At 51.1% G+C, this 27,662-nt stretch overlaps 2 protein-coding genes across 4 annotated transcripts in view; one reads left to right on the top strand and one right to left on the bottom strand.

The window, feature by feature from the left end:
• Positions 1–16,764, top strand: part of NT5DC2 (5'-nucleotidase domain containing 2) — a 28,031-nt gene extending 11,267 nt beyond the window's left edge. The window contains exons 5-14 of the mRNA XM_040569249.1: positions 76–169; positions 3,398–3,526; positions 8,160–8,220; positions 8,875–8,977; positions 9,471–9,572; positions 11,327–11,408; positions 15,163–15,249; positions 15,672–15,812; positions 16,056–16,120; positions 16,418–16,764. Coding sequence (XP_040425183.1) covers positions 76–169; positions 3,398–3,526; positions 8,160–8,220; positions 8,875–8,977; positions 9,471–9,572; positions 11,327–11,408; positions 15,163–15,249; positions 15,672–15,812; positions 16,056–16,120; positions 16,418–16,679 — 1,126 coding nt within the window. The 3' untranslated portion in view covers positions 16,680–16,764. The remainder of the gene's footprint in view (positions 1–75; positions 170–3,397; positions 3,527–8,159; positions 8,221–8,874; positions 8,978–9,470; positions 9,573–11,326; positions 11,409–15,162; positions 15,250–15,671; positions 15,813–16,055; positions 16,121–16,417) is intronic.
• A 284-nt stretch (positions 16,765–17,048) lies between these two features.
• Positions 17,049–27,662, bottom strand: part of STAB1 (stabilin 1) — a 58,583-nt gene continuing 47,969 nt past the window's right edge. For 2 of the 3 annotated variants that reach the window (XM_040569247.1, XM_040569246.1), the window contains exons 50-69: positions 27,407–27,544; positions 26,316–26,375; positions 26,041–26,217; positions 25,452–25,538; positions 24,837–24,983; positions 24,615–24,680; positions 23,822–24,044; positions 23,052–23,201; positions 22,167–22,271; positions 21,623–21,730; positions 21,229–21,422; positions 20,459–20,603; positions 20,005–20,138; positions 19,206–19,371; positions 18,894–19,000; positions 18,538–18,657; positions 18,286–18,438; positions 18,043–18,162; positions 17,704–17,850; positions 17,049–17,297 (exon numbers count right to left, since the gene is read on the bottom strand). In XM_040569247.1, the coding sequence (XP_040425181.1) occupies positions 17,106–17,297; positions 17,704–17,850; positions 18,043–18,162; positions 18,286–18,438; positions 18,538–18,657; positions 18,894–19,000; positions 19,206–19,371; positions 20,005–20,138; positions 20,459–20,603; positions 21,229–21,422; positions 21,623–21,730; positions 22,167–22,271; positions 23,052–23,201; positions 23,822–24,044; positions 24,615–24,680; positions 24,837–24,983; positions 25,452–25,538; positions 26,041–26,217; positions 26,316–26,375; positions 27,407–27,544 (2,739 nt within the window). In that variant the 3' untranslated portion in view covers positions 17,049–17,105. Of the gene's footprint in view, positions 17,298–17,703; positions 17,851–18,042; positions 18,184–18,285; positions 18,439–18,537; positions 18,658–18,893; positions 19,001–19,205; positions 19,372–20,004; positions 20,139–20,458; positions 20,604–21,228; positions 21,423–21,622; positions 21,731–22,166; positions 22,272–23,051; positions 23,202–23,821; positions 24,045–24,614; positions 24,681–24,836; positions 24,984–25,451; positions 25,539–26,040; positions 26,218–26,315; positions 26,376–27,406; positions 27,545–27,662 lie in introns of those variants that run through there. The other variant, XM_040569248.1, reaches the window with a different exon arrangement.

The following is a 27,662-nucleotide window of genomic DNA, read 5'->3' as shown; positions in this document are numbered from 1 at the left end:
TCCCTTTCTCTGCAGTTTGTAGCTCTTTGCAGGCTGGTGATTGTTGACGTACTGTTCCTGTTGTTTTGTGTCTAGGGGGCTCAAACCAGTGCCGGATGAGGAGGTAATCGAGCTCTACGGAGGTACCCAGCACATCCCTCTGTACCAGATGAGCGATTTCTACGGCAAGGTATTGTAAGCCCTTTACTGCCGTGAAGCAGCAACTCTTATCAGATAGGAAAAGAGTGAATTATATGAACATGTAAAGGACTCCAGCCTCCCTTGCACTCTGAGAAGCGTGGTATCTGGTGAGCTGCAGTGTGTACTTTTTGAGCTGCAGTGTGTGTTTTTGTACTAGTGGGAATTTGCCCCAGAGGTTATTTAGCAGTTTAGCATGTGAAAGACATCTGCAGAGCATTTCTGAACACCAGTGCTATTGGCCTAGAGCTGAATGGCTCTGGAGACTGATAGGGAGATGTTCCCTGCTTGTTCCTTTGCCAAATCTGGCTCCCAAGCTACCAGGGCAGCCTGCAGGGATGTGTTTGCACTGAGTTGTGGGGGAGGGGGGTTGTGTGTGTACCAGCAGGGTGCTTGCAATGCCTTTAAGTCTTTGGGTTTGGGTAGGGTTTTTTCCTTTGTGAAAGCGATCCCTGCCGTACGTCTTCAGATCTCTCCAGTGCACTTCATCCATGGTTGTTTTCTTTTTGAGGCAGAAAAGTTGTCACCGTAAAAGACTGAAATCCTGTCAGTAGGAGCTGTGGAAATCTTCTGGTTGCCTGAGCAAGAGGAAGTTCGGAGAGATTTGTTTTCCTCAAGTGCCTAGTGTGGTGCTATGGGCAAGTGGGGCCATTCACATCCTTTTCCCCCAAGACTTGCTTTGTTTCTTGACCTTTGTTAGTTCAGTTGCCTATGGGGAAGCTGGAAGAAGGCAGGCTTCCTCTGGTAAATACCCCTTTGAGTCTGCTGTGTGAAGTCTTCAGCAATGTCACTTCTTGATTTTTCTCTCTCGGGAACAATTAATCTGAGCAGTAGCCTTCTGGATAAGTATATACATTGTTTATAGCTCAGTGCTGATTCCAGTTTTCAAATAGAACGTTTCTGTTTAGAATTTGATATCTGTCTGTAATCTGCACTCGATTATCCTTCTGCTCTGCAGCTTTCCTCACTCCTGGCAAACTTGGTAATATTTAACCTTTCTTTTTTAATAAATACAAACATGAAATCTCCTTCAAGCTGTGACCAGGTGCTCGTGCTGAGGTGCCTTGATGTGTTTCCTTGTAAGTACCAAAGCAGTTAGGTGTTTTCTTCTGTTCTGTAGTTAGTACTTGGCAGAGTCACGCTGTGCTTCCTCAAGTGATAATTCCAAAGGGACTCTGGGTTATAGTGAGGCAGACGGTGCGAGAGCTGATGGACATGTGCAGCTGTGGGAGATTAGCATCAGGAAGATACCCTGTCCTAGCTCTCTTCATAGCTTGCCAGACTGATCATTCCCGTGCATCCTTGCTGCAGGATCTTATTTGTTGCTTTTCCCTGTAAAAGGATGGAAGGGACTTTTGTCTCACTGCAGGGAGCCCATTCGATGCTGCAGGATAAAAAATGCATTGTAAAAGCAAAATGGGAAAGTATTTGAAAAGCATTTTGTATGCAGATTCTGTTTTCCGGAGAATGACGTTACAGACAGATCATGTACCTGCTGAGTTCTATTCACTTCTTTCCTCAGCGAGGTGCATTTGCTCAGTCACTTCAAAATGACTTTGCGTATTGAAAAATTCAGTGTAACATTTGGCCGCAGAAATGGCCAAGGGATAGCAGTTTATTCTTTTCGAATCTCCTCTCCTAAAATGTAATGAGCCCTATAAGCAAATAGGTGGATCCTAGAGAGAGCAGAGGTACGTACACTAATGATGTTTTGATCCAGCAATGTCTGCTCAGTCTGTGCCGCTAACACATTAGTGGGAAAGCATCCAATTTAAGATGAGTGCTGGTGTCAGCAGGTGTGGTGCAACTGGTGTGAAGTGATGCTTTTGTAGGGATCTTTGACGTTGTTCCCCTCGGTGTGCCATGCTGATGGAGCCACCTGGGTATGGGTAACAGGAACATCTGCTGTGAGGAACACTCTGTGGCCAATAACAGGCTCAGGCGAGGATCTCAGTGAAGTAGCATTTTTATTCGCAATTGCAGTGGCGGGCGTCCCACAAACAGGGGTGCACCTACCAGTTACATAACACAGTTTATATACTTTATTTCTTGACCAGGACCCTCCCCTGTTTCCCCACTGATTGGGTGGTCCAGGTTCACAATCTATCCAACGCTTTACAGATAATACATGGCTTTCAGTTGCCAGCCTGTTATTTTTCAAATTTCTAATGACTTTTTACTCTGTGAAGTGATAATGTTTTTTTTCTTATCTGACTTGGCTTGACACACAGTGATTTTTGCTTAATTGCGCTAAGGAGTCTGATTGTTATCTGCATTTTACAAGGTTGTCTGGTAAGTGGCCCAAACCAAAGGGTGTCCTCTTTGCTGTAGGTCAAGTTGTCTTGTGCTGCCTGGATGGAAACTGTATAACCCTCAGCATAGTGACATAGCTTTTGATCACAGCTTTTTTTGGTAACAGACCCCAGGCAAAATGCTGTTTGTTATTCCTTTGCCCTTTTGCATCTTCTTTCTTGATCCCGGTTTGTGTTGCCCCAATATTGCCTTTAGTTAGCGCTAGTCTTTCGTTCTACCCTTGTATTAGGCAGCGTGTGTCCTCTGTGTGCTCCACTGTGTGTACCCTCTGTGATCTCTTGGATGCTGCTTTGATGTCTGTCTTTCACACAGCTATAATAAATACCTTCTGATGTGGACCAGTATTATCCTAGAGACTTGCAACTGTTGGTCATGGATTGCTCAAAGCTCACATGTGTGGGCATGATGTGGCAGGATTGCCAGGCACCTCTGGTGACTGAGTTCATTGAGAGGTCTACTTTCCAAACTGCTTTTTACATACAAGATCTTAATAACTGTTCCCTTGGCTGATCTGGCATTTCAGTGATGAAAAATGAAAAACTTGATTTCAGTTTACTGGTGAGACTCGCCAGATTCCTCTGCACAGGTGGTACATACTGAATAAACAAGCTTTATTGTAGTGGGTGGCCTCTCTGGAGCGAAACTTTGCTGTTGATCTGCTGATAAGTTTATTGTTAGGCTAAGAAAATAGCAAATATATAGGAGAGATGCAGCCTTGCCTAACGCAAGGTGAGTTATTACTTGGTCTGGATGTAATTGTCTATTTCCACCTTAGTGTTTTTCTTAGCCCAGAACATCTTCCAAATGGTACCGCATGAGGAGGGTTTGCTTTCTGGGTTTGCTTTTTCATTTTTTTTTCCTTAATTATTTTTTGTTCAATGCATCTCCTTCATTTTTTGCTTTCCAGGGTCCTTCACTTAAGCAATTTATGGACATTTTTTCTCTTCCTGAAATGACGCTGCTCTCTTCAGTCATTGATTACTTCATAACTCACGGCATTGAGTTTGACCAGGTCCATCTTTACAAGGATATATCTGTAAGTAAAATGTCAACTGCCTCATACCACATCAGATTTGCAAGCTCTTTTGCTTGTGAGCTTTGCAGTATCCAAACCTAAGGGTTGCTGGTGAGTAGTTTAATATGACTGTGTTATTGCCCCTTTAAATTAGAGCATTGCCAGGGAAAACTAAGCTGTGTTTTCAGAACATGTTAGGTATGTGATTGTGCTACAGATTTAGTGTTGCTGTACATATCTCTTGCAGAAGTGCCTAGGCCGGTTAGGTTGAAGGTTCTTCCATGGGAAATACGCCACAAAGCTTGCGTAAATCTTTTCTGGTCCTGCAGAGTGGTAAGCTCTGTTCTCCTGTTAATACGTCATTTTTCAAAGAGGCTCGTTCTGACCATGTACCAAACAGTTTGCCTTTTTTAAGGGTTTGTCATGAAAAACCTGCCCTTGCCTGTTCTGAAAATCCACCCCAACTTCCTTTGCATCCACAGAGTAGTGTGATCCTTTTGGGGTGTTCCTCTGTGCATGACTGTGGCTTTCAAGAACCCATTACTCCAAGGTGCGAGTGGTGCCCAACAGCTTCACTCCCTGCACTTGAAAGGCCTATACTGGACTGTCACCACTGAGGGAGTGGAGTACTGTTTGGCTTCTTAGTTAATGCGAGAGGCAAGATGTAAGAGCTTGAGACTGCTGTCCTAGGTGACGTTTGTTGACAGATGAGGTGTAGGCCCTGGTAGCCAAGGCCTTATTGCATGCTTTTTTCCATGGAGTGGGATTTTGGGATTGTATCTCATGGGAATGTTATGCTCATCTTCCAGCAGCAGCCCATACATACACTGTTCAGGCTTCTTATGAGAGAAGTGCTGCATCTATGCTGCTGCTCTTGTGATAAGGATCCGCCCTGTTAGCTTCACTACAGTCAAGGATTACAGCTTGCGTTCTGACCTGCTGTTTGTGCTTGATAAGGGCATGCCAGCCTGTTTCCCACAAGACCTGAACATGTTTGTAGGGTTGTAGTTGTTTTTTGTTTTTCCTTTTGGGGTGGGGAAAATGAGAAGAGGGGACACAGCTGATTCCAGCGGTCTTCTGTCAAGAGTGTCTTCTGAGCCTTCTTTTGGGGTCAAAATGGACTTGTTCCTAGCTGAAGTCTTGAGAGCAGGCAGGTGGTTGCCATAGCCTAATATAAAGTCAATACAGGGCAAGGAGTGTGCTCAAGCCCTTAAGCTCCTGAGTGCTAATCCTGGCAATTGTCTTTGCATCCTTGCTGAGGGTTGTGGTTGTTCCTGAAGGAGTGACTGAGGTAGGCAGAGAAATGAGGTGCAACAGAAAATCTGTGCCAATGCCTGAAATCTTTACTGAAAAGGTGGGAACTGGCATGTGCTCTTATCAGAGCAGTTTGGTTTTTTCTGGACAATGAGGATAAAAAAACATTTTTGCAAAACTTTTCTCTTTGCATTGCAAGTGCAAAGAAAAGCTTTGTGGACATGAGCACAAAGATCCTTTGCCTACACAGGCAGGTGTCAGTCTTTGCGTAACCCCAGTTGTTATTGCAATGCAGGCTCACAGTAGGTTAAGTAAGACATGTCTGAACCTGATGCTCTTCCGTATTTCTTGGTGGTAATCCTAATTGCAGTGCTGTGTGTTTGGGAGCAAATTGAGTGCTAGAGACACTGTACTGAGTCAAAAGGGCAGTCCCCGAGGCAGTGGTTAAGGCTGAAGCTGGCATGTAAACCTGTAGTCCTGCTGCACCAGTTTGGCCACCTCATCTTTAAAGTGAGAAAGCTTAAGCTGCTTTCCTCTGAAGGAATCTTTGTGCCCTGTTTGACACCTCCTCAGGCTATCAAGATTTTACCTGCAGAAAACTCAGTTTTCCCCTCTCATTTTTCTTGTTATTATTTTTGGGGGGGAAGAGCACACTGGAATCTTTCTGCTCTGTAAATGTAGTTTTGACTCAAATCCCAGGCGTTGCTTGCTTTTAGTGCCAGTGCTGGTCAAGAGAAAGTTGTTTTCTTTTTAGCGCTCTTGCTCTTTTTTTCTTTCTCATAGCTCAATAGGGCAGTCTCTTGGTGAATGAGATGTGACCTCTGCCTTTTTTACCATTCAAATCCGAACAGTGGAAAGAGACTTCTAAAACTCCACCATACAGAGGTGCCTCTTCCTCCTTCATTGTCTCTCACCTAAAATGTAAACTCAAGTTCTCCCCCTGCCTTGAAGGAAATGATTTTTGGGTGACACGCATGTTTCACCAGCATGGCATTGAGACCAGGTGGCTGTGTGGTGGGTGGTGTGTGCAGGTGTTACTGTAGCAATGGCAGTGGTGAATGCAGTCTGAAGGCGCATCTCCTAAAGGAGTGCACTTAAGTGTAGCAGTGATTTAAGCATCCTGGGGAAAGGCAGCCTTTGTGCTTACCTGTCTAAATTGTCATGGATTGAAATGGTACCTTGAAAACATGTGCAAACACTGCAAAATGTGTTGCTGCTCTGGAAATGGTCTTGTGTATCTGGCATATCTCATTGGATGGAGACTTGTGAAAAATCTCACTTGGGTGTGTCCAAAAATATGTTGCATCTTGGCCTCTGGCCTGGAAAATAGAGGATATTTGGATACCCTTAACAACATCTGTTTTCACTTGAAAACCATCTTGAAAAGTGGGCAGCTCTGTTTTGGCAAAAAAAATACCCTCCCGCACTCATATACGCTTCTGTGCCCGCTGGCTACCTGGGGCTCGGACTAGTAGCCTTCCCTGGTTCATGGAAGCCCATAGGAATCACAGGTGCTTGCTTTTGCTGTTGTTCACTTCGGCCATGCTCCCATCCTTTGGATCACATTTGGCAGAGCTTCCACAGGCATAAGGAAGGAAGTAAAGCTAGCTAAGGTCTGAGCCACAGAGGTTTGGGGGCAGTAAACAGTTTTGGAGTTATGCAGTCTTTGATTGCCATGGTAACAGTGCATAAATGTGTGCTGGTTTTCAGGAGCAGAAAGGAAGTAGTGTTTTCATAGAATCGTAGAATATCCTGAGTTGAAAGGGACCTACAAGGATTGTGCATTCCAGCTCCTGGCTCCACACAGGACCACCAAAAATCAGACCCGATGGCTGAGAGCGCTGTCTGAACACTCCTTGAACTCTGGCAGCTCGGTGCCCTGCCCACTGCCCTGGGGAGCCTGTCCCAGGGCCTGACCACCTCTGGGTGTAGAACCTTTCCCTAACACCCAGCCTGACCCTCCCCTGTCCCAGCTCCATGCCGTTTCCTCGGGTCCTGTCACTGTCCCCAGAGAGTGCAGCTCAGCGCCTACCCCTCCACTCCCCTCATGAGGGAGCTGCAGGCCGCCATGAGGCCTCCCCTCAGCCTGCCCTGCTCTGGGCTGAACATACCACGGGCCCTCAGCTGCTCCCCATGCGTGTTGCCCTCCAGACCCTTCACCATTTTTGTAGCCCTCCGTTGGACACTTTCTAACAGTTTGATGTCCTTCCCATACTGTGGTGCCCAAACCCGCCCACAGGTGAAGCCACACCAGCAGAGCAGAGCAGGCCATTCCTTCCCTCTGCCGGCCATGTGTGCCTCAGACAACCAGGGCAGGGCTGGCCGCCTGGCTGCCCAGCCATGCTGATGGCTCCTGTCCAACCTGCCGACGAGCAGAACCCCAGGTCCCCTTTCCCCACTCTCCAGCCTCTTGTCCCCCTCTCTGTATAGCCAGGGGTGCCACGTCCCAAGTGCAGAATCCAGCACTCGGTCTTGTTAAATTTCATGCAGTTGGTGATTGCCCAGCCCTCTGATCTGTCAAGATGTCTCTGCAAGGCCTCTCCACCCTCAAGGAGTCAGCAGCTCCTCCTAATTTAGTATCACATGCAAATTTAATTAGTGTGCATTCAAGTCCTGTATCCAGATCACTTATGAAAGCACTGAAGAAAACTGACCCCAAAATAGAGCCCTGGGGAACCCCACCAGTGACTGGCTGCCAGCCTGATGTAACCCCGTTTACTGCAACCCTGTGAGCCTGACCCACCAGCCAATTGTTCATCCACCCTATTACATACTTGACTAGCTGAAAAGTGAATGTTTTTTCCAGAAAGATACTGTGAGAGACAGTACTGAAAGCTTTGTTGAAATACAAAAAGATTACATTGAGTGTCTTCCCTTGGTCAATTAGGTGGGTAACTTTTTGTCATAAAAGAAAATTAATTTCGTTAAATAGGACTTTCCCCTTGTGAACCTGTTGGCTGTGACCAATGACTGCATTGACTTTCAAGTGGTTTCCAATAACTCCCAGAAAAATCTTCTCCATAACTTTACCAGGCACCGAAGTGAGGCTGACGGGCCTGTAATTACCAAGGTTGTCTTTGTTTCCTTTCTTGACAACTGGGACAACACTTGCCAGCTTCCAGTTGACTGGGACCTCTCCAGATTCCCAAGACCAGCCAGATAGATAGGTTTTGAGGTTTTTCTCTTTATACTGTGTCAGCTTGACTAATCACTGTGCTCTTTTCAGCATGTCTGTGAGCCTTGCTGTACAAGTCCTCTGCTTTGTGTCGATGTAGCATTCAACAAGAAGAGGGGATGTGTCATTACTGTGTGGCTCCTCAATGGTGGCAATAGACTTGCATGTTGGGAAGCAGGAATGCTATTTGTAAAACTGAAACTTTTTCCCTATCCTTTTCTTTAGGATGCTATTAGAGATGTGCATGTGAAAGGAGTGATGTACAAATGGATTGAAAAAGATATGGGTGAGTTTAAGCAGAGCTCTGGTGCCAGATCTATTTTTGTGTCTTATACTATGTGGTATTCTGCATAGGATTGCTGCATAGATCCTACAGTAAGTCGCAGGAATGAGGTGGACATAGAAGTGAATAAAATACTTGATTATGGGTAGAGTGGCATTGAGGACCAGGTTATATTTAGGGTATGATGGAGGATCTGTTTTAATGGAAAAAAGTTACCTCACTGCTTGTGTTTCTGTTTTCCTTCTGCCTTTAAGTGAGGGGTGACAGTCCTTGTCATGGTGTGAATGTGCAAAGGCACCGTCTGGGAAGACTAGCAAGGCTTCCATTCAGAGGAAAGAAAGATCCTGGTAGGAACATGGCCTAGAATGGCTGTGCCTGTTCATTGTAACAGTTTGGGATCAACCCTCTTCATTGCCAGCCTTTTCAGTTCCTCAGTCTTTTTCATCTCTGTGGGTGGGATTGATGAGGATGAGGAAGGCCATTTTATAACCATAGTGGTTCACTACTTGTCCTACCTGAGATGGATCTAGCTCAGTTCTTTTGCAGCCCTATTGGTATAGGGCCAAGTTTTGGTTTTATTTATTTATTTTAAGAAATGTGGTCATGATCTATGCCAAAATTTCTTGATTGATGGATGTCTGTTTTATTCCAATATAGAACAGTATATTCTGCACGGTGATGAAATCTATGCTGTCCTAAACCGACTCGTGAACCACAAGAAGAAACTCTTCCTCATTACAAACAGTCCTTTTAGCTTTGTGTGAGTACCATTATTGCCCACTGATGCATCACCGCAGCACAGCAAGAGCTTTGCAGTGTGGTCTCTCCTGTGAGCATCTGAAAGTTGTACACTAGTGAGTTTTGTGGCAATAGTGGTGAGAGCACTCTGGAGGAACCGGTTGTGGTGAACATTGCACCCCACTTTCTACACCACCAACTTTCACTTCTTGGAGAAGCTATGAGTCTGTGACTGGCCTCAGTGTTACAGAACTGCCACTTTCAAACTCTGGCAGCTGTGCCGCATCACAGACTCCTCTGGACTTCCTCTGGTAGCAAGAGAAAGGGTGGGACACCTGGAAATGGTCAAGTGCTACATCAATCCTCCATGCAATCAGACACCCTAGTGGGACTCAGAAATCTCTGTGCTTTTTCTTTGTTGCTGAAATGAGAATAGTTTTAGGACAGACTATTGTGAAGATGCAATGTTGGCTGAAAAGGGTTCCGTTAACATTTCTGTTCCTTTTTTCCCCTAGGGACAAAGGAATGAAACATATGGTTGGCAAGAACTGGCGGGACTTATTTGACATGGTCATTGTGCAAGCTGACAAACCCAATTTCTTCACTGATCGGCGGAAGTATGTGTCCTAAGGCAATACTGCAGTGCTGCACGTTGGCCTGAGGTTTTGGGCCCCAGTACCTGGAGTGAATGGCTCCTCTTACCTTCCCGAAGAGTGGTTTATAGTTTCCTAAGTATAATTTGGATCCAGTACATATCCAGCCTTCCATTGTCATTTCAGATACTCTCTGTGAGGCTTTCATCTTAGTCAACAAAAAATGACCAGTCTGGGAATAAGTAGATCACATGGGTAATGCCGAGCAGAAAGCATGTTTTTAAAACTAGCTATCCTAAGCTTCAACGGGTTTTTTGTGGCCTGGGCTTAACTTAGATTTTTAGGGGTATTAGTGCACTTAAATCTTTAGAAAGAAAAGAAGTGGAATGGTATGTATGACAGCTGCCTGTTTCTTGGCACTAGGTCTTGAGAGTGTGCCAAAATCTTTCCTTCTCCAGTTCCTGAAAGCAAATATCTGTGGTTTTAGTTAGTGGATATATGCTGCTTTGTAATTGGCAGCTCTGAAAGTCTTTGTACGTGGCAGCTGGGTTTTGTGGTCAGTTAGGAGCTGCCAAGGAGCCGGCTGATAGGCAGGTTGCTATCCTCACTTTGCTCTTTTGTTTATTGGTTTGGGGAATTTGTATCTGCTTTGTTGCCTCAATTTACGACTGGCCAGGAACTACTGTATTTGGCCCTTGAGGGAGAGGACTGCTGTTTTCTCTTTCTGTATTTTCTTTGCCCACCTCCCAGGCTACTACCATAAGCAGGAGTAAATCTATGAACTGTTTTTAAAACTTGTGCTGACCGGTAAGGGTTTTGTCCATGGGATGTGGGTGAAATGTTGTAGATATGTGGCCTGGAGTGATGATGACCTGGTCCTCCAAGACTTAAAGCATATGGCTGCATGGTGCCTAAGGTCCACTCACATAATAAGCCAGGGGAATGACAGGGACATTCATCCAAGGTGAGGGGAAGCCTCCTGGTGGTGAGCTGTAGTCAACTGTGGAGTGCTTTCTCTGAGGGGAAATGCAGGTATGCCCTGGAGATCACTTGTGCTCTGGGAGGCCTCTAGCCCAGGCTGTAGAGTTTGTGGTGGGAGGCTGGATTCCTTCTGCCCTGCGGCAGTTCAGGATTGTACGGTACTTCTGGATGAGGCTGCACTATGCTCGCAGCAGGAGCAGCTTCATGTGAAGTCTTTTGGTCCCGAAGCTCGCAGTTTGGGCCTCATGTTCCAAGAGGAAGTAACACTCTGTTCAAGCATAGAAGTTCATGGTGATCAAATAACTTAAGCCTTGATTTGTTTCTTCTGTCCAAGTGGAAGGTAACCAGGTAAGCCCTCAGGAGCAACAGTGGGCACCTCAGGTCAGCTGCCAAGATCAGCATGGAGACTGTTTCCCATCCACTCTGCAGACTACTTTATCCCATTAAGACATTCCAATCTCTGCTGTGCTGGGGGTGGCCTGGCTGGAACAGGACACAAAGCGTTTCAGGACAAAGCCTTGGCCTTACAGCTTCAGAGGAAGTCTTGTATTAGTATTAGGCATTTAACCATTGGCATAAAATGGTTGCAGTCAATGTAAGCAGTCTGAAAAGATATTTTCTTCTCACACTTTCTTCCTGAGAAGAGTGCAGAAGGCCCCGAAGGTCACTTCTCATATAGTGTTTTTATTATGAGTTGTTATATAGATAAACAAGTTTTCTGATCTGAATGTTGTAGTCACTGGGTAACAACCATTAAAAATCAAAAGAAGTTGATATCTCCCCTCTGTTTTTTCCAGACCTTTTCGAAAACTGGATGATAACGGCTCACTGCAGTGGGACAAAATAAACCAGCTGGAGAAAGGAAAGATCTACAAAGAGGTAAGGTGACCTGGATGTGTAAGGGGTATGAAGCAAGAGTCTGGGGACTCATAATACACCTGGAGTTTGGGAAATCGCTGGAAAAGCCTGAAAATAGTGAGAAAACTAGAAAATCTGCTTAGTCATGGTGCGGGGGAAATGATGGCCACTTCTGTAGATCACTTGTAGATGTTTGAAAAGTGAAAAATAGATCCTTGAAAAGTTAAAGAGCACTTGCAAGGAGACATGCTCTAGGCTTTGTGCTGTGCTGGCTGGTGGCAGTGAGAGAAGCCTTCTGGCCGTGTACAGCGGGGTTTTGCTTGGCCTGTATGGTATAGTTCCCCAAATGCTTTCAGCATGTCTCTTGGCATGTTGTGGAGCAATAGCCTTGGGATTTGCAAGCTTCTGAAAAGTCTTCTCAGCTCCTGCTGGGATGTGCACATTAAGATAAGGTGTCTTTGGGTATATCAGAAAGCCCTGCCAAGGTGTGTTATGCCTGTCAGTGTATGATAAACCGACCTCTGAACGTGGTGGGAGATGGATTGTGCCAGGTGTGGGAAAGCTTTTCAGTTGCAGGAGGCAGAGCTGAAATAAGTTGTGACAGAGCTGTCTGATAAGAAAACTTTTTGTCTGCAGCTCTGAAACGGTTTCCTGTGTAGCTCTGTGTGTGGGTGGTGCTTCAGAAAGGTGTATAACTGGAGTGATGTATTTCCGCCCAGCCTAGCTGGTCTTTGTGTTGGAGATGGAGGGTTTCCCAGGGCAGGGGAAAAGGGCAGAGCTGGGCAGTTATCCTAGGGTGTTGGGTGCTTGCTTTCTGCACAGGACGACCTGTGCTGAGTTCTCTCTGCCAGGCTGAGTTTCTCCTCACTGTTGCCCAGTCTGTGTGAAAAGGGGAAGCAGGAGAACATCCTCTGCACGTGTAGCAGGGGTCAGACCCAGTGGACACCCCCTGCCCTGTGAACATCACCTTAGGAGCTCTGTTCTGACATCGCCCAGGGTGGCTGATAGCTGCGTTTTTTCCTTTGGCTTTTCTTATGTCCCAGTCCTGAAACCTTTGTCCTGGAGGGGGTCCCGAGAGTGTGCTAGTCCCGAGCTGTCTGCAATCTGATGTGTATGCAGAGGTCTTCCACATCTCACTTCAAATCGTTTTGCATAAGATTGGAAAAGGTGGCAGGAGCTAACAAAGCTGTAAAAGACTGCCTAGCACTTTTAGGAAGGTGTTTGTAAGTGAGGAGAGGTTTCACATTGAGGTGACTTCTGGGGTAGAGAATGAAGAAAAAAGGGTGATCAAAAAGGGTACAAAGTCATGCTCCCCTCTTTCTCCACTTCCTGAAAGACAGGCGTGTCCAAAGGAATGGGCTCTGGTGAACTTGCTGCCTTGGGGTGTTCTCCTAGCAGCTGGTCTGTCCCCTGAGGAAAAAGTGGCCTCTGGCTTTAGGACGGTTTGTTCCTGGCTATGTGAGCTGTGGGATCCCACGGGAAGAATCTATTAGTGAGGTTGCGGTCAAGTAGCTGGGACCTGACCTGCGGTAGAAAAGTAGGTCATGTCCTTGGGCAGTGCTGTTCAGAAGCCTCTGGCCTGTCCAGCGGGTCTGTCAAAGCGCTCCGCTATGGTCCCGTCCTCTGCCGAGAGCCAGGAGCTGGGAACATGCAAGGAGAGCTCATAGAAAGTCTCTCTCCCATGTGCAAACTTTCTCACTGGGTTAGCAACTCCCTCAGAAGAAAAGGTGCACTTCATCCATGCTGAATTAAATTCTGCTCTTGACCACCTACATCCTGTGGCTGGGGTTGCTCAACCAGCTGAGTGCTGCATTGGGGAATGGAAAAAGGGAGGGAGGGAGGTGGGATTTTGGGGTCCTCTGTGGTCCTCCCCCACCACCCCACTCATCCAACAGCATCAAAGTTGTTGCCCAAGTGTGTTTCTCAGGATGTGACAGAGTGTATCCTGGTCATAGTCCATCCTGTCTCCAGCATTTATGGTTTCTTTCACGCTATGCTTTCTGGCAAGCATTAGAGACTGTGGACCTTGCTGTGCTAGGACGTTGCTGCAGGCTCCTAAGCTGACCTCTTCCTGTCCCCTGATGTGCAGCTGTGTGGTAGTTGTGCTGTGGGTGTCTTGCATGAGCGGTATCTCAGGGGCTTGTATTTTACGCTGGAGAGAGGGAAGTTCAAGTGATACGGCCCTCTAAGCCAGCCTGTTGTTGCCCTCCTTTCTGGAAATTGTAAACTGGCTGAAGGGAAGAAGCCAGAGGGTGGTGGTTAAATGGGACAGAGTCAAGTTAGAGTCCTGTATCTAGTGGAGTCCCTCACGGGTCGGTACTGGGACCAGTGTTGTTCAATATATTCATCAATGACTTGGATGAGGGAATGGAGTGCACCGTCAGCAAGTTTGCTGATGACACACAACTGGGAGGAGTGGCTGACAGGCCGGAAGGCTGTGCTGCCATGGAAGGCTGTGCTGCCATCCAACGGGGCCTCCACAGGCTGGAGAATTGGGTGGGGAGAAACTTAATGAAATATAACAAGGGCAAGTGTAGAGTCCTGCATCTGGGCAAGAACAACCCCAGACACCAGTGTAAGTTGGGGTCTGCCCTGCTGGAAAGTAGTGAAGGGGAGAGGGGCCTGGGGGTCCCGGTGGACAGCCGGATGACCATGAGGCAGCACTGTGCCCTTGTGGCCAAGAAGGCCGATGGCATCCAGGGGTGTATCGGAAGGGCTGTGGGTAGTAGGTCGAGAGAGGTTCTCCTCCCCCTGCTGAGACCACATCTAGAATACTGCGTCCAGTTCTGGGCCCTTCAGCTGAAGAAGGACAGGGAACTGCTTGAGAGAGTCCAGCGCAGAGCCACGAGGATGATTAGGGGAGTGGAGCATCTCCCTTACGAGGAAAGGCTGAGGGAGCTGGGTCTCTTTAGCTTGGAGAAGAGGAGACTGAGGGGTGACCTTATTAATGTTTATAAATGTGTAAAGGTGAGTGTCAGGAGGATGGAGCCAGGCTCTTCTCGGTGACACCCAATGATAGGACAAGGGGCAGTGGGTGCAAGCTGGAACATAGGACGTTCCACCTAAATATGAGAAAAAACTTTTTTGCAGTGAGGGTGACAGCACTGGAACAGGCTGCCTGGGGGCTGTGGAGTCTCCTCTGGAGATGTTCAAAACCTGCCTGGATGCGTCCCTGTGTGACCTGATCTGGGTGTTCCTGCTCCGGCAGTGGGATTGGACTAGGTGATCTTTCAAGGTCTCTTCCAATCCCTCACATTCTGTGATTCTGTGTATCCTGAGAGGTGAAATCCTCATTATCTGAGCCCAGCAACTCCTACCCCCAGAACACCCAGGCTTCCTTCTGTCCAGCAGTCAGGCCTTTCTCATTTAGGTGTCTTTCACTTTTGGTCTCTATGCTGCTTCCTCCTGTTGCCTCCTGGTCCGTGCAGTCCCCTTGACTTGCTGTGCCCTAATGCACACAACTTCCCCTTGCCTGTTGGGGTATAAGGAATTTCTGGCTTTTTTCTGTAGCCTGAGGAAGGCTGAGGGATACACAGGGAGGTTGTTACATGGGGAAAAAAGTGAGATAAGATGGAGAAGGATAGAAACCTGTGGGTTTGGAAGGTGGGGGAGTGAGCAGGTTGACATCTCAAGAGAGTGCTCACAGCAGCGTGCCATGGTACAGTGGCACATCCAGTTGCACGGACAGTGCTGCCGAGGTGGCTGCCCGGTACCAGGCAGTGAGGATGAAGGTGTTTGGCCCGTACCCACATTTCTGTTCTCCTCTTACTTGCAGGGTAATCTCTTTGACTTTCTGAGGCTCACAGGTTGGCGTGGATCTAAGGTGCTCTACTTTGGTGACCATTTGTACAGTGACCTTGCGGTGAGTAAAAAGCAGTAAGGCAGTGCCCTGCTCTGAGTGCTCGTGTCTCTGGCATACAGTGCTTGGTGTTCCGCAGGCTGTGGCTTTTGGGACCCTTACAGGACATAAGCACCCTCACTCTGCTGTCATGCAGAAGCAAACAGTGGAGAAAGGGCTCCTGAAGTACTTATGGTTAGAGAACAACTGCCGGTCTGTGAACTTGAGAGCAGTTTATGTGTATCCCTCATGTCTGGATGCTTCATGCAGCTGATCTTGGTGCCTGGGAGATGGGTGTTACTGGCAGGACCCAAACCAGACTGTTAGAATGCCTGTCCCCTGAGGATCTGCGATGGGAACAGACCACTCTTCTAGGAAATAGGGTTGTATTTAGCTTTCAGTCTTCATGTTGAACTCATGGTTGTTTTTTTCACCCTGACCTCTAGGACCTCATGCTGCGTCACGGCTGGAGGACTGGAGCCATAGTCCCTGAACTGGAGACAGAGATTCGGATCATAAACACGGAGCAGTACATGCACTCCCTGACCTGGCAGCAGGCTCTGACGGGGCTGCTGGAGAGAATGCAGGTAAAGAGCTCCTGTCTGAGCAGGGTGGGTAGCATGCTTTCTGTGTCTGAGACTTGGGCTTAGTGTGGGAATCAGAGGATATACTATTTTGCCTGTGTTCTCAAAAAGCATCTCGTCCTGCTCAAAGGAAGGTAGTGCAGAGGCCTTGTGGGATTAGGAGTTATGATAGAAACTGGGGAGACCTGAGGTGTGGCTCGCAGGACTGAGGTAACCTGGTGCTTGCTGCTGCTGGTGTCTTTGCAGATGTATCAGGATGCGGAGTCGAAGCAGGTACTGCTGGAGTGGATGAAGGAGCGACAGGAGATCAGGTGAGTGACTGCCCTGCTTGCTCATGAGCTCTCGGAGGCTCCCAGGTCTGCACTGGGTCTGTTTGGTAACCCATTTTGGGGAAAGCGGTGCTGCAGCTGGTGGTCTGCACCACCTCCCTGGTGCCTGTGTTGGGCGGGGTGCAGCCTGAGAGGTTGCACGGGTCGGATGCAGGGTGGGATGGGAAAGGGGAGGTGGTGTCAGCCTGTGCTGGGAGGGGTTGGTCCAGCGGGCCCTACTGGGCAGGGAGCGAGCCTGATGAGTGCCTTCTGCCTACAGCTCTCTCTCTTTTCTCGCAGGTCACTGACAAAGAACCTGTTTAACCCCCAGTTTGGAAGCATCTTCCGCACCTTCCACAACCCCACGTACTTCTCCCGCCGACTGGTGCGGTTCTCCGATATCTACATGGCGTCCATCAGCTGCCTGCTGAACTACGACGTGAATTTCACCTTCTACCCACGGCGCACCCCTCTGCAGCACGAGGCGCCGCTCTGGATGGATCAGCTGTGCACGGGCTGCATGAAAACCCCCTTTCTGGAGGAGATGGTGCACATTCGGTGAAGGGCCGGGTGTTTTGGGCCACGGCCTTCTGTACGTGGGGCCAGCGGCACCTCTCCGTCCGCCACTAAAGGGTGTTTGACACTTGTGTACGTGTGTGGATGTGTTTATTTCCCCCCTCCCCGGTTCCGTCCCTCTCCCTGTGGCGCTTTGTGGGCTGGGTGAGGGGGGCGGGGGGGGGTTTGCTTTGGGTCCTGAGTGAGCTGTGGGGAATCCGGTAGGGGTAGGGGGGAAGGAGAGGAGGCAGCGCTGGGGGCTGGCAGCTGCTGCCCCCTGCTCAGCGGCGGGAGAAGGGCTCAGACACGGAGTCCGCGGTGTCCGCAGGGTGCAGCGCTTTATTGTGGCGGCGCCTGGGCGGGGGGCACCGGGGGGGGGGGGGGGGGGTGCGGGAGTCAGGGGAGGGGGCGTGGTCACGGGGAGGGGGCGTGGTCACGGGGAGGGGGGCGGAGTCGTGCTCACGTGCAGCGGTTCGTAGTCGGGGGCGTGGCCGCCGTAGAGCGGGTTGGGGATGGCGACCAGCGGCCGCTGGGGGCGGGGCCTGGCGGCGCGCGGCCCCCCTTCCCCGCGCGGGCGGTCCGGCCGCGGCTCCTCCTCCTCCTCCTCCTCCTCGCGCAGGTCGGCCTGGGGGGGGGGGCGGGGCAGGTCTAGGGTGGGCCACGCCCCCTGGGGCCACGCCCCGCCCCCTTGGGCCTCGCCCTCCCTCCCCGTGGGCCCCCGCCCGCACCGGCCCCGCCCCCTGCAGCGCCCCGCCCGGGGACCGCCCTTAGGTTAAAAACAATATAATATAAAAATAAAAAGGGATTACAAACTTTAAAATAAACAATAAAAATAAAATGTAATAAAAATAGGTTAAAAATAATTAAAACAAGAAATAAAAAAAATATATATATAATAAAAATAAATGTAGGTTAAAAATAATTAGAACGAAAAAACAGGAAATAACAAATAAAATATAATAAAAATAAGAAATGAAAACCCCACGACGTCCCAGGGGCCTGGCCCTGCCCTCCCGCACTCCTGCCCGCACCTGGAGGTACCCGAACTGCCCGTCCCGCCGGCGCCGCTTCACCCAGCAGTAGGCGACGCCAGCGCCAGCCGCCAGCACCAGCGCGAGGCCCAGGGCCGATGCCAGCCCCGCGGCCACGGAGCCCCCAGGCTGGGCCCCGCCGTTCACCTGCGGTGAAGAACAGTGAGAGAACTGGCCCTGTCACGGTGCTCCTCTGCCCGAGCGCTGGGCTGCCCCTCGAGGCTCACCCCCCCCCCCCCCCCCTCCCCCCCCCCCCCATGGAGCCAACGCGGGTTCCTTAGCCCCGTTCTCCAGCTCCTTTGGCACCGCCCGTCCCCACACGTGCCCTCAGACACTCGCCTGACCGATGTGCACGGTGGGCGGTGGGATCCTCAGTGGCTCTGCAATTGCGTGAATGATGCCATTGAAAGCCATGATGTCCCACTCCACGATCATCCTGTCGTTGATCCCCCTGGCACCCTACAGCACGGGACAGAGGTGCTGGCATTCGATCAGCAAGCCTCGCCCCTGTTCCCTGTCTCAAAATAGAAGGGGGGGTGGAAGCTTGTGGGGTTTTCGGTCCTCCTTGGACGTCCAGCCTACCACGTGCTCTGTGCCATTCCCCACGGGAAGGTCTGACACGTGGAGATCATGTCCTGACTGGGATGTGATGATGGTGCCTGCTGTGAGGTTGAAGCTGAAGAGTACGACATTGCTGGATGACACGTGGAGCTTCAGTTCTTCTCCTGTCAGTGTCTGAAAAAGCAATGCGGAGCAGGGATGAGAAGTGGCTGAGACAGCTCCCCTCTTCATTCTGTGCACCCTCAAGTGGCCACTCATTCCCTGTTCGCTTACTTCATTTTTTGCAAAGCCAGAGTTCAGAGGGACAAAGAGAGTTTTGGGAGCGGAGTCATCAGACAAATAGATGAAAAAATCCAATCCTTCTTCTGTGTCATTGGCAAAATCAAGCAACATCTGGAAAAGATGGGAGATCTTCCGCATTAGGACGCTGCAGTCAGCTCAAAGCAGTTGTCATGCCCAGCCCAAGAAACATCCCCCCAACCTTGGAGAAAAAATGCCTTTCTGTTTGCACTCTGCCTCAGCACACAGGCTGAGCCCCCCCCCTTGTTCCTCCTGCTCGCCCTCGATCCCTCCCGTTCGCCTTGTGCCTGGCCGCTGGCACACCGAAGACCCAGGAGCGCATCGCTTACGGAATAGAAGGTGGAGAAGCGAGCGTGGTCTGCGAGCACCTCGGGGAGTTTGCCGTTGCATGAATACCCATCTCCCACAAACCCTTCACGGCAGGTGCAAACCAGATCTGCAAAGGAACATCGAGCTGTGCCTTGACTTGCCCATGGTGGCTGCACAGATCCCCGCTCCCTTGGCTTCTGGATGGCCCTCAGCATGGTCCCTCCCGACATGGGTGTGAGGAGAGGGGATGTGCCCTCGGGGCAGCTCTGTCCCCGCAGCCTTTGCTTGTGCCGGGGAGGATGTTTTCCAGGAAAGGTGCTCGTGCCACTCACCCTTTTCCCGGTAGCAGAAGGCATCCCAGGTCTCACTCAGGTTGCTTCTGGTGCCGTAGTCCACGATGCCCACCCGATTAGCCCCGCAGCTGGGGTTGGGGTAGGCCGTGGGGTATCCAGCTGTGCCGTTGTCCAGCCACCCCACCAGGCACAGATGGAATCCCATCTGGCAGAGGAAAATGGATCGTTAGATTAAAAATAATAGCTCCAAGCCAGGTTTTGTGCCCTCACATACACTTCCGTTGTGCAGCCTTAGACTGCATTCTCCTGGCACGTAAAGGGCTGGGCTTTGCCTGAAGCCATGGCCCAGTGTGGCTGGTGGGAACCAGCAGCCCTCCTGGTTTCATGGACCATGGAGCAAAAGCTAAGGACCAGCTGAGGTCCATCCATCCTGCCCCAGCTGTCCCATGTCAGTCGTTTTGGGGATGACATCACTGAATAAAGGCTACCACGACCTGATTACCCTCCGGGTTGCTGAAACAGGCTACATACACCAGGGAGAGCAGCAGATACAAATGCCTTTGGTAAGGCTGCCCACTGCTGTCCCCAGGACTTCTTCCTTTGGAGGCTGAGGAAGCACCAACATGCAAACAGACGGCATGGGGGAACCTCGCACTGACTGTGCCACTGTGACACAAACCCAGTGACTGCTGCCTCGATGTCTGGGAGGTTCCTGGGGCTGCCACACGAAGTGGGAGCAGGCCACTGCCACTCACCAGGGCCTGGCCGAGGGAATGTGAGGTGGTTTGCCCACTCATCACCTTGCAGCGAGAAGCCCTGCGTCCCCCACCCCGCTGACCTGCTGTGCTGCCGAGAGCTGTCGGAAAGTGGCCAAGGAGGCGCCTTCTGCTGCGCAGGCCCTCTGTGCCTGCTCGTAAGTGAAGTCATACTTTTTTCGGGGTGACTGCAGATGAAATACACCCATAGTCTTATCTGCAAAATAACAAGTCGCAGGAGCATCAGTACAGCACTGAAAGTGAGCAGTCTCCCAGTCTGCTCCCTGCAGCGTGGGTCCCCTGTCTGAGTGCAAGTGGCACAGCCAGCTAAGGGTGGGTGCAGAGGATGGGTGCCACACAGGCTCATCCTCCCCTGTATAACATATAGGGGAAAAGGGGATTGTGAAAACCGGACCAAGCTGCGGTGACGAGTCCCTGGCCCCTCGATTCTCCCACCCTCGCCCTCTCCTGAGGGATGCCCCAGCCACAAGGTGAAGGATGACGGAGGGTGGGGTGGTCTCTCCATGGCTCGCTCACCGTGGAAGTGCAGGTCAGTGCAAATTGCCTCCCGATGGCACTGCCCATTGTTGTCCAGGCACCGGTCTGTGGGGGGCACAGCCTCCTCCAGGCACTGGATCCCGTCACCGACATAGCCCCGCTTGCACTCGCAGCGTCGCTCATTCTGCAGCACAAAGGAAGGCAGGCATTTGAAAACATGCAAATAGCAGCTGGCAAATTGTGTATCCCTGTGAACCTGGGGACGAGCCTTCAGAATGCCTCCGCAGCCCACCGGGACCGTGGCACAACATGTGGCCTTTCTTAGGCCACATGGCTTCTGTCCTACCCCCACATCCAATTGCACATAACCCTGCCAAAAAATGTCGCACTGATTCCTTGCCACGTGCTGTTTGTAAGACAGCTGAGCTCATGGGTACATGGCTCATGAGTCTTGCACTGCATCACATTCCGTGTCCCTCCTTCTGCAGTGAGCAGCTCTGGTTCCTCTGCAAAAACGGCTGGCATCGTCCCCAAAGGACCACCCCAGAGCCCCCACAACAGTTCAGAAAAGCCATGACTCGCACCACTTATGCCTGTTGGACAGAGGGATGGGGGGAAATGGCCTCAGAATTACATCAGCAGGACCGTTGCCCAGCCTAGCAGCAAGGGCCTGCAGGATGAGCGCAATACCTGAGACCTGAGAGGCCAGGCAGGCACGGGGCCTACAGCAGCAGGGGACACTGTCACATCACTGTCCTCCAGCTGCTCTCAGGCATGCAGATGTCCCTGGACATACAGGATGTACTCACCGGCCCGGTGCTGATGCACTTGGCATGCTGGCTGCAGTCCCCGTTCCTTCCGTCCGCACACCGGTCTATGGGGTCGCAGACGTAGCCGTCTCCTCGGTACCCAGCAGCACAGGCACAGGAGATGTTGACACCAGCCTGCGTGCATTGTGCCTGTGTAGCACACCCCCCGTTGTCCTGGCTGCACATGTCAATCACTGTACGGATAACAGCATTGCGTTAACTAACGTACTTTGCTCAGTCCCCTGGTGGTCTGTCTGTCTTGCCTGTCATCCCACGGATATAGCCTTCCTCCATGGAGCTGCTCAGGAGGAGGTCACCTCTTGTCATGCCATGTTGTCCACTCTTCCCCTCTCTCACCACCCCGCCACCCCATCCCCTGGTGGCTCCCCCTTACCTGAGCACGTTCTACCATCTCCCTCGTAGTGTAGGTTGCATTCACAGAGGTTGCCGGAGCGGCAGACAGCTTGGGGATGGCACGGTGGCGAGCATTTGGGCGTCATGACTGAAACCAAAGTGCACATGGGTCAGAAAACCACACGCATGATCCAAAGGCTGCAACATGGGCATGGCTGCCATCACCTGCCTCTGCCCCAGAGGCTCCCCAACCCTTGTGGAGTTCAGTAACTGACACCAGATCTCAGGATAAGCCGTGTCCCTCCCCTTCCCCCCAGTTGACAGCTCCTTTTTGGAGATAGTTCTGACTGGCTGCTTGTTCCCTGAGTCCCAGGGAACAGCAGGTGATGGAACCAAGATTTTTGGGTGGGGTGTGGGAGGTGCCATTCATCAGCCCCAAAGAAACACCCCCAGGGCTGCTGCATGAGCACTGTGCTGTCCCAAGGCAAGACCATGAGCAGCGCTGTGGGAACAGGGCTTGTCCCTCACACTGGGGGAAGCGCAAGGTCAGGGTTTAGGCAGCGGTGGGGCCTGGCATCCCTCACCTAGCCTGGTTTCACAGCGTTCTCCGGTCCAGCCCTCAGCACAGAAGCAGAAGCCATCGCCGTGCAGTCCCCCATTGCACACACCATTCTCAGTACAGTTACATTCTGCGAGGAATGGGTAAAGAACACTGTAATGACACCTGCCTTCACTGCAGCGAAAGTCCACGGGACAGAAATGTGACAGAAGCACTGCCTGTGTGGGCAGTGCGTGCAGGCAGCCATGGCAGTACGTGCACACATGCACAGACATGCATGAATCCACACACACACATGCATGCATACACACACACACACACACACACACACCCTTTCTGTTGCTGCCAGCCCAGACCCACCCCCCCACCCCCATCTCTGCAAGACGCACCCTCCACACAGGAGGGGAAGCTCCCACAGACCCCCAGCATTTCCCTCCCTTGGATACTTCTAGAGATGCCTTCTACCTCTGAGTCCCTGCCAATATTCAGCCCTTAAAAACGTTCCTGGAGACCCAAGACCTGCCCAGCTTGGGATAGGGGAAATTGCCTTTTCCTTCCCCTTGCCTCACATGGGCACAGCTCCCTGCTGAGCACACCCCAGTATTTCAGCCAAACAGGGGCTCTCAGCTGTGTGTGACAGACCAGAAGGGGGTCTTTGAACCCAGAGCCTTCTTGAAACTACATCTGGAGCAACAGCTGTCCTGCAGAGAGCCCAGGGAGGGGTGTCTCCAGCCCCAGAGATCTCACCCGAGTGTTGTGGGGAACAGATGCACATGTGGCAGAGCTGATTCCCATGCTGTAAGCTGCAAAAAGAAGGTCACTCAGCATCTATCCCCCCCTCCAAATGGCACCATGTGCTGCAGTCATCTGCATACGAACCATAAGTACAGCCCATGGGCTTCCCCCTTACCTTGGCAGTGCGGCCCGTATCTGCCGGGAGCACACAGCTCACAGCTGGTCCCGATGAAAGCCTGGCTGCAGTTGCATCTCCCGGAGCCGCGGATTTTGTCGTCACAGGTACCACGGTTACCGCATGGTGCCTCAAGGCCTCCTGGGCATGCTGTAAATGGGGCACCTTAGTGAGGCAGTGGTGACAAAGTGGCCCTGCACCGGAGAGGAGTGCCCACTGCCCTGCACAGAGCCTGTGCACCAGGTGCCACGTGAGTGTGCCTTACAGTGTGTTTGGCAGTCCTGGGAACATCCCATGACTAAAAGCCTTGAGAATGGGGGCAAGAAGAGCAAATTTGGCATGGTTTCCAGCCTGGTTGCTCCCAGGGATGCTGAGTCTGTGCTGGCCTGCCCCATGCTAACCTGGCAGCAGACTTATCAAGGAACATGAAAGCTGCCTGTGCATGAAGCACAGAGGGCAGGTGCCTGGCAATGGTTGTGCACTGGATGCATCTAGGGATGAGTGATATGTGTGACAACTACCACCAGCTGCCTGGTGCCCAGGGCTCCCCATGGGATTCTTCAAGGAAAGGGAATTCCCTGGTACAATACCATCCACAGGGGACCGATTGTTCCCTACACCCTTTATGGACTGGGGCTCCTTGCCTGGGGTGTTGCCCGCCCTTCCCCTTCCCCAGGGAAGTGCGTTCGTAGACATCAGAAATCCATGCTGAATGAGACTGCCTTCTTGCCATGAGAGAAAGGGCCAGGAAGGGTCACACGACTCCTTACCCCGACAGTCACGGCCATAGTGGTTCTTGCAGCACTGGGGGACCCACTGGGTGGAAATGCAGATCCTCTCACAGCCTTGCTTCCTAGACCCCCTGGAAGAGAAGTGTCTTCTGAAGGGGTCCCACGGGGAGGGCGGCCAGGATGGCCGCAACAAGGAGTGGTGAAACAGAAAAGTGTTTCTGAACAGCTGGTTTCCGTAATAGTAGCAGCCCCTGGTTCCCCCCTGCGAGGAAACAGGCAAAACACAGAGTTTGCCACATTGTCGCTGGATACTGTGTCCCTGACACCTCACTTTGACATTTCTGTGCCACCCATTCAGTTTTATGCCAAGAAACAGAGGCTTCCTAACATGTGGTGGGGCTGGTGAGCCATGGGAGTACTGCGGGGACATGCCAGAAACCGAGCATGTGAGGGACAACGGGCAGTGCAGTGAGCAGGGCACAAAGCTGCTCCCCACCTGATCCCTGGGGAAGCTCCAGCGGCCAGCCTGAGCTCTTTTGCTGTGACACTCCCTCCCAAAAGCCCCCCGTGCTACTTCAGGGATGAAGCTGGCCTGCCACGCAGCCCTGTCACCCCTTTGGGATTGACCAGGTAAGGACCACTGTGGTCCCTGATCCCACATTGCTCAGCCCAGCTCCTGTTCTACGAAACTGCGTGACCAAAAACGTGACTGAGCCAAGGGACTTGCCACACGCAGGTGTGCCCTCATTTTGTGGCTGAAACACGAGGGGCATGTGGGTATTGTCATCAGCCCTGCAACAGGCCACCTTGGTGGCAAAGATGGGAGCTTTACCCGTTGAACTGAGCCAGCAGGGCAGGGCGGCTCGAAGCCACAGAGTCCGCAGCTCTCCGTAGATCTCTGTGGAGGGGAGAAAGAAACCCCAAAACAACTCAATATGCATTTCTGCATAGAGCTTTGCCAAGGAAGAGCAGTAAGCCCTCCTAACATCCCTCTTCCCTGGCAAGGGCTCAACAGACAGTGTGGATTCTCTCCAGCTTTATCTGAAGTGCTCACCTGCAGCTCAACAAAGATGAACTCATCACACCGAGATCCCAGATCTGGCGGCTCCAACAGTCTATCGATGCCATAAGCAATGCCCCCACTGAACTCCATGTGCCTCTGAACAATCATGGCATCACCGTTCCCCACCAGAAGCTCCCCCTACCATAGGAAGAAAACAACTTGTGATCCTGACACATCCTACACCCTGGCTGCACCACCTGAAGATGGCCCTTTTTGGCTGTCATGACTTCTCAGTCACCCCAAGAACTCTTCAGACACTCTACGCTCATGTCCTTAACCACCCAAATGTCATTTTTCACAGCCACCGCTCCTAAGAAATGGCCTCTATCCACGTGACACATGCCATGTAAAGGTCATGGCACCACATGGCTGGCTTAGCAATCTGGTCAGCACTACATGTGTCTGTAGGTACATGTGCCTCTGCCCTTTCCTGCCAGCTGGCCTCTGGGTCTTGAGCCTCTCTAAAGGGCCAGCTGCAGCCAGGGGAATGGGGTGTCTCAGCCTGCAAGCATCCCAACTCTGTGTTCCCTTCCTGCTGGTGATCAACACAGAGCATCAGTTGACAGCTGACTGTGGGAAGCAGAGCCTAGCATCACCATCACATACCGTGTGGGTTTTGCTGCAGCTGAACGAGATGGTGGAGCCGTGCATGGTCCGTATGAATTTGACTTGAGGCATGTTACCAGCAACAATCTGAGAGGGGAAAAAGAACATGGGAGAGACAAGCAAAACTGGCGGTTTGTATTCAAAAAGGGGATGCTGCTTGGTGAGGAACAGGGTCAGCAGCCACAGTGAGAGGGGGTGTGACGGCAGCATGTAAAGCTGGTGTGGGTGGAATGGTGTCACTGTGCTGGGTTAGTCCTGGTTTCCTGAGCACTGAGAGACCAGCAGACCCTGGTTTTACTGAGCCGGACTTTCCCTCTGTTCAGCACCCCTGTAGCACTGAGCCTGTTGATGCTCTGGGGGCGGTGTGGCCTCCCGGAGCAGCTGAGGCAAGATGGTTTCAGCTCAGCCACACTGCCTCAGAGGTTTGTGATGAAGTGGTAGCTGCCTCATTTGCTCAAGCAGTGCTGGGTCTTCTCAAGACAGTTAACACACTGCATGTACTGCAGTGGCAAACTACTGCTGCTCTGGTGCAGGCAGCAGCACCACGTGTGACCTTGGGAGGCATCAGCCTGTTTGTTGTCACATTTACCTTTGTGTCTCTGATCATGTGTGCTTTGAGGTAGGAGGCCAGCATGTCCCGATGCTCTCTGCGGTACAGCCACTCCTGTCTTTTCTCCGAAAGGGCATTGAATGCAGCATCTGTAGGCCACAGCATGGTGAAGGGTCTATGCAGAGGGTTACTAATCAGTGGCAGCAGCTCCGCATCCTGTCCAAGATAAGAGGGGATGCAAAGAAAAAGCCAAAAGTGAACAAGCACATGTACACATCAGCTTCCCATGGAACAGCAGGAGTCAGGTCGCTCACCTTCAGTAGCTTGCTATAAATGGTGTACCCAAAGGCCTCTGCCACTTCTGTGATATTTTGCTGCAGGAGGAGAAAAACAAACTGTCACTAAGAGGCGCCAAGAACAAAGCCACCATGCCAGCTCGACTCAGGTCACAGTCCCTTCCATAGGTAACTTGCAGTGGTTCTCCCAGACATTGAGATGACCTGTCACAAAGCCCAGTGCATCCATTCTGGTGTCTGCCTTGGTAGTTGGTGCCAGCCTCTTCTGACTGCTGTGTTAGTGACAAAACTAACTCCTTACGGGGTGAAAAGCTCCCTTTCCATGCACAAGCAAGAACTGGTCAGAACAGCTTCAATCTCCGTGTGGGAATGAGTGTGATAACCTTCCAACCCATGGAGGTTGCCTTCTGACAGCACCTTTTCTGACCCTGCCACAGGGCCGGTTTCTACCTGGTGGCAGAGAGCCCCCCCTCCAGGACCTGGAGTGGTGGTGCAGGGGAGAAACCAGGTGGTTTACAACCACAGTAGCTAAACAAGACAAATTCATCTCTGTTGTTGTCACACCCAATGGACTAGGTCTGGCGAGGGCTGGCATTCAGCAGCTGCCACTTCTCTAACTCATGCTGGGTAGGCGCTGCTATGGCAGGAGATGGGATGACTTTCAGTACTCTATTGTGCTGTATAGAGAATGTGTTATTTACCGAAAAATCCAGGAGCTATAAGCTGCTAGCACTTGTTTCAGGAGTATCTGAAAGACACTCTCACTGCCACACTGCAATGTGCTCTGCACTGGAAAAGGAATGTGATGGTTTGCACAGGACACAACCCCCCTGCCTACATCCAGCACTGTTCTCTGATGATGGATCATGGCTCCTTCTGTCCCAAATATTGCTATGCCACAAATGCTGCCACCTTCACGAGCCAGATCCATGCCCTCAGACATCACCTGCGTGGCTAGGAGCAGGAAGGAGGAGAACCACGCATGGTCTTGGGCTGAGGATGCAGGGAAATGGCTTATCAGGGACAGCAATATCAAAGCCGTTGGGAGAAAGACGGAGAAGCCCTGTCTTCACTGTGGCAGATATTAGGGCACGTTCTTTCAGACTTGCCTGTGAGATCTTCAAGGAAATGTTACGGTCCACCAGGTCACTTGGAATGAGGATCTTGTTGATAAAATGAATGACCCCATTCACGCCGACGATGTCACTCATCACCACTTCAGCTTCCCCATTGAGATAGATGCTATTCTGAGAGAGAAGGGATGCAGTGAGGTACTCCCACCAGAGCATGGCTCTATGAGCCACCTGCAGGCTGTGGGAATCACCCACCACAACCACCGTGGCCTTCAAATGACAGCAAAAGTGA

The sequence above is a fragment of the Cygnus olor genome, chromosome 10 (genome assembly GCF_009769625.2).
Source record: "Cygnus olor isolate bCygOlo1 chromosome 10, bCygOlo1.pri.v2, whole genome shotgun sequence".
NCBI lineage: Eukaryota > Metazoa > Chordata > Aves > Anseriformes > Anatidae > Cygnus > Cygnus olor.
Note: the sequence above shows the minus strand (reverse complement) of the source record. Positions and strands in the feature narration are given on the sequence as shown.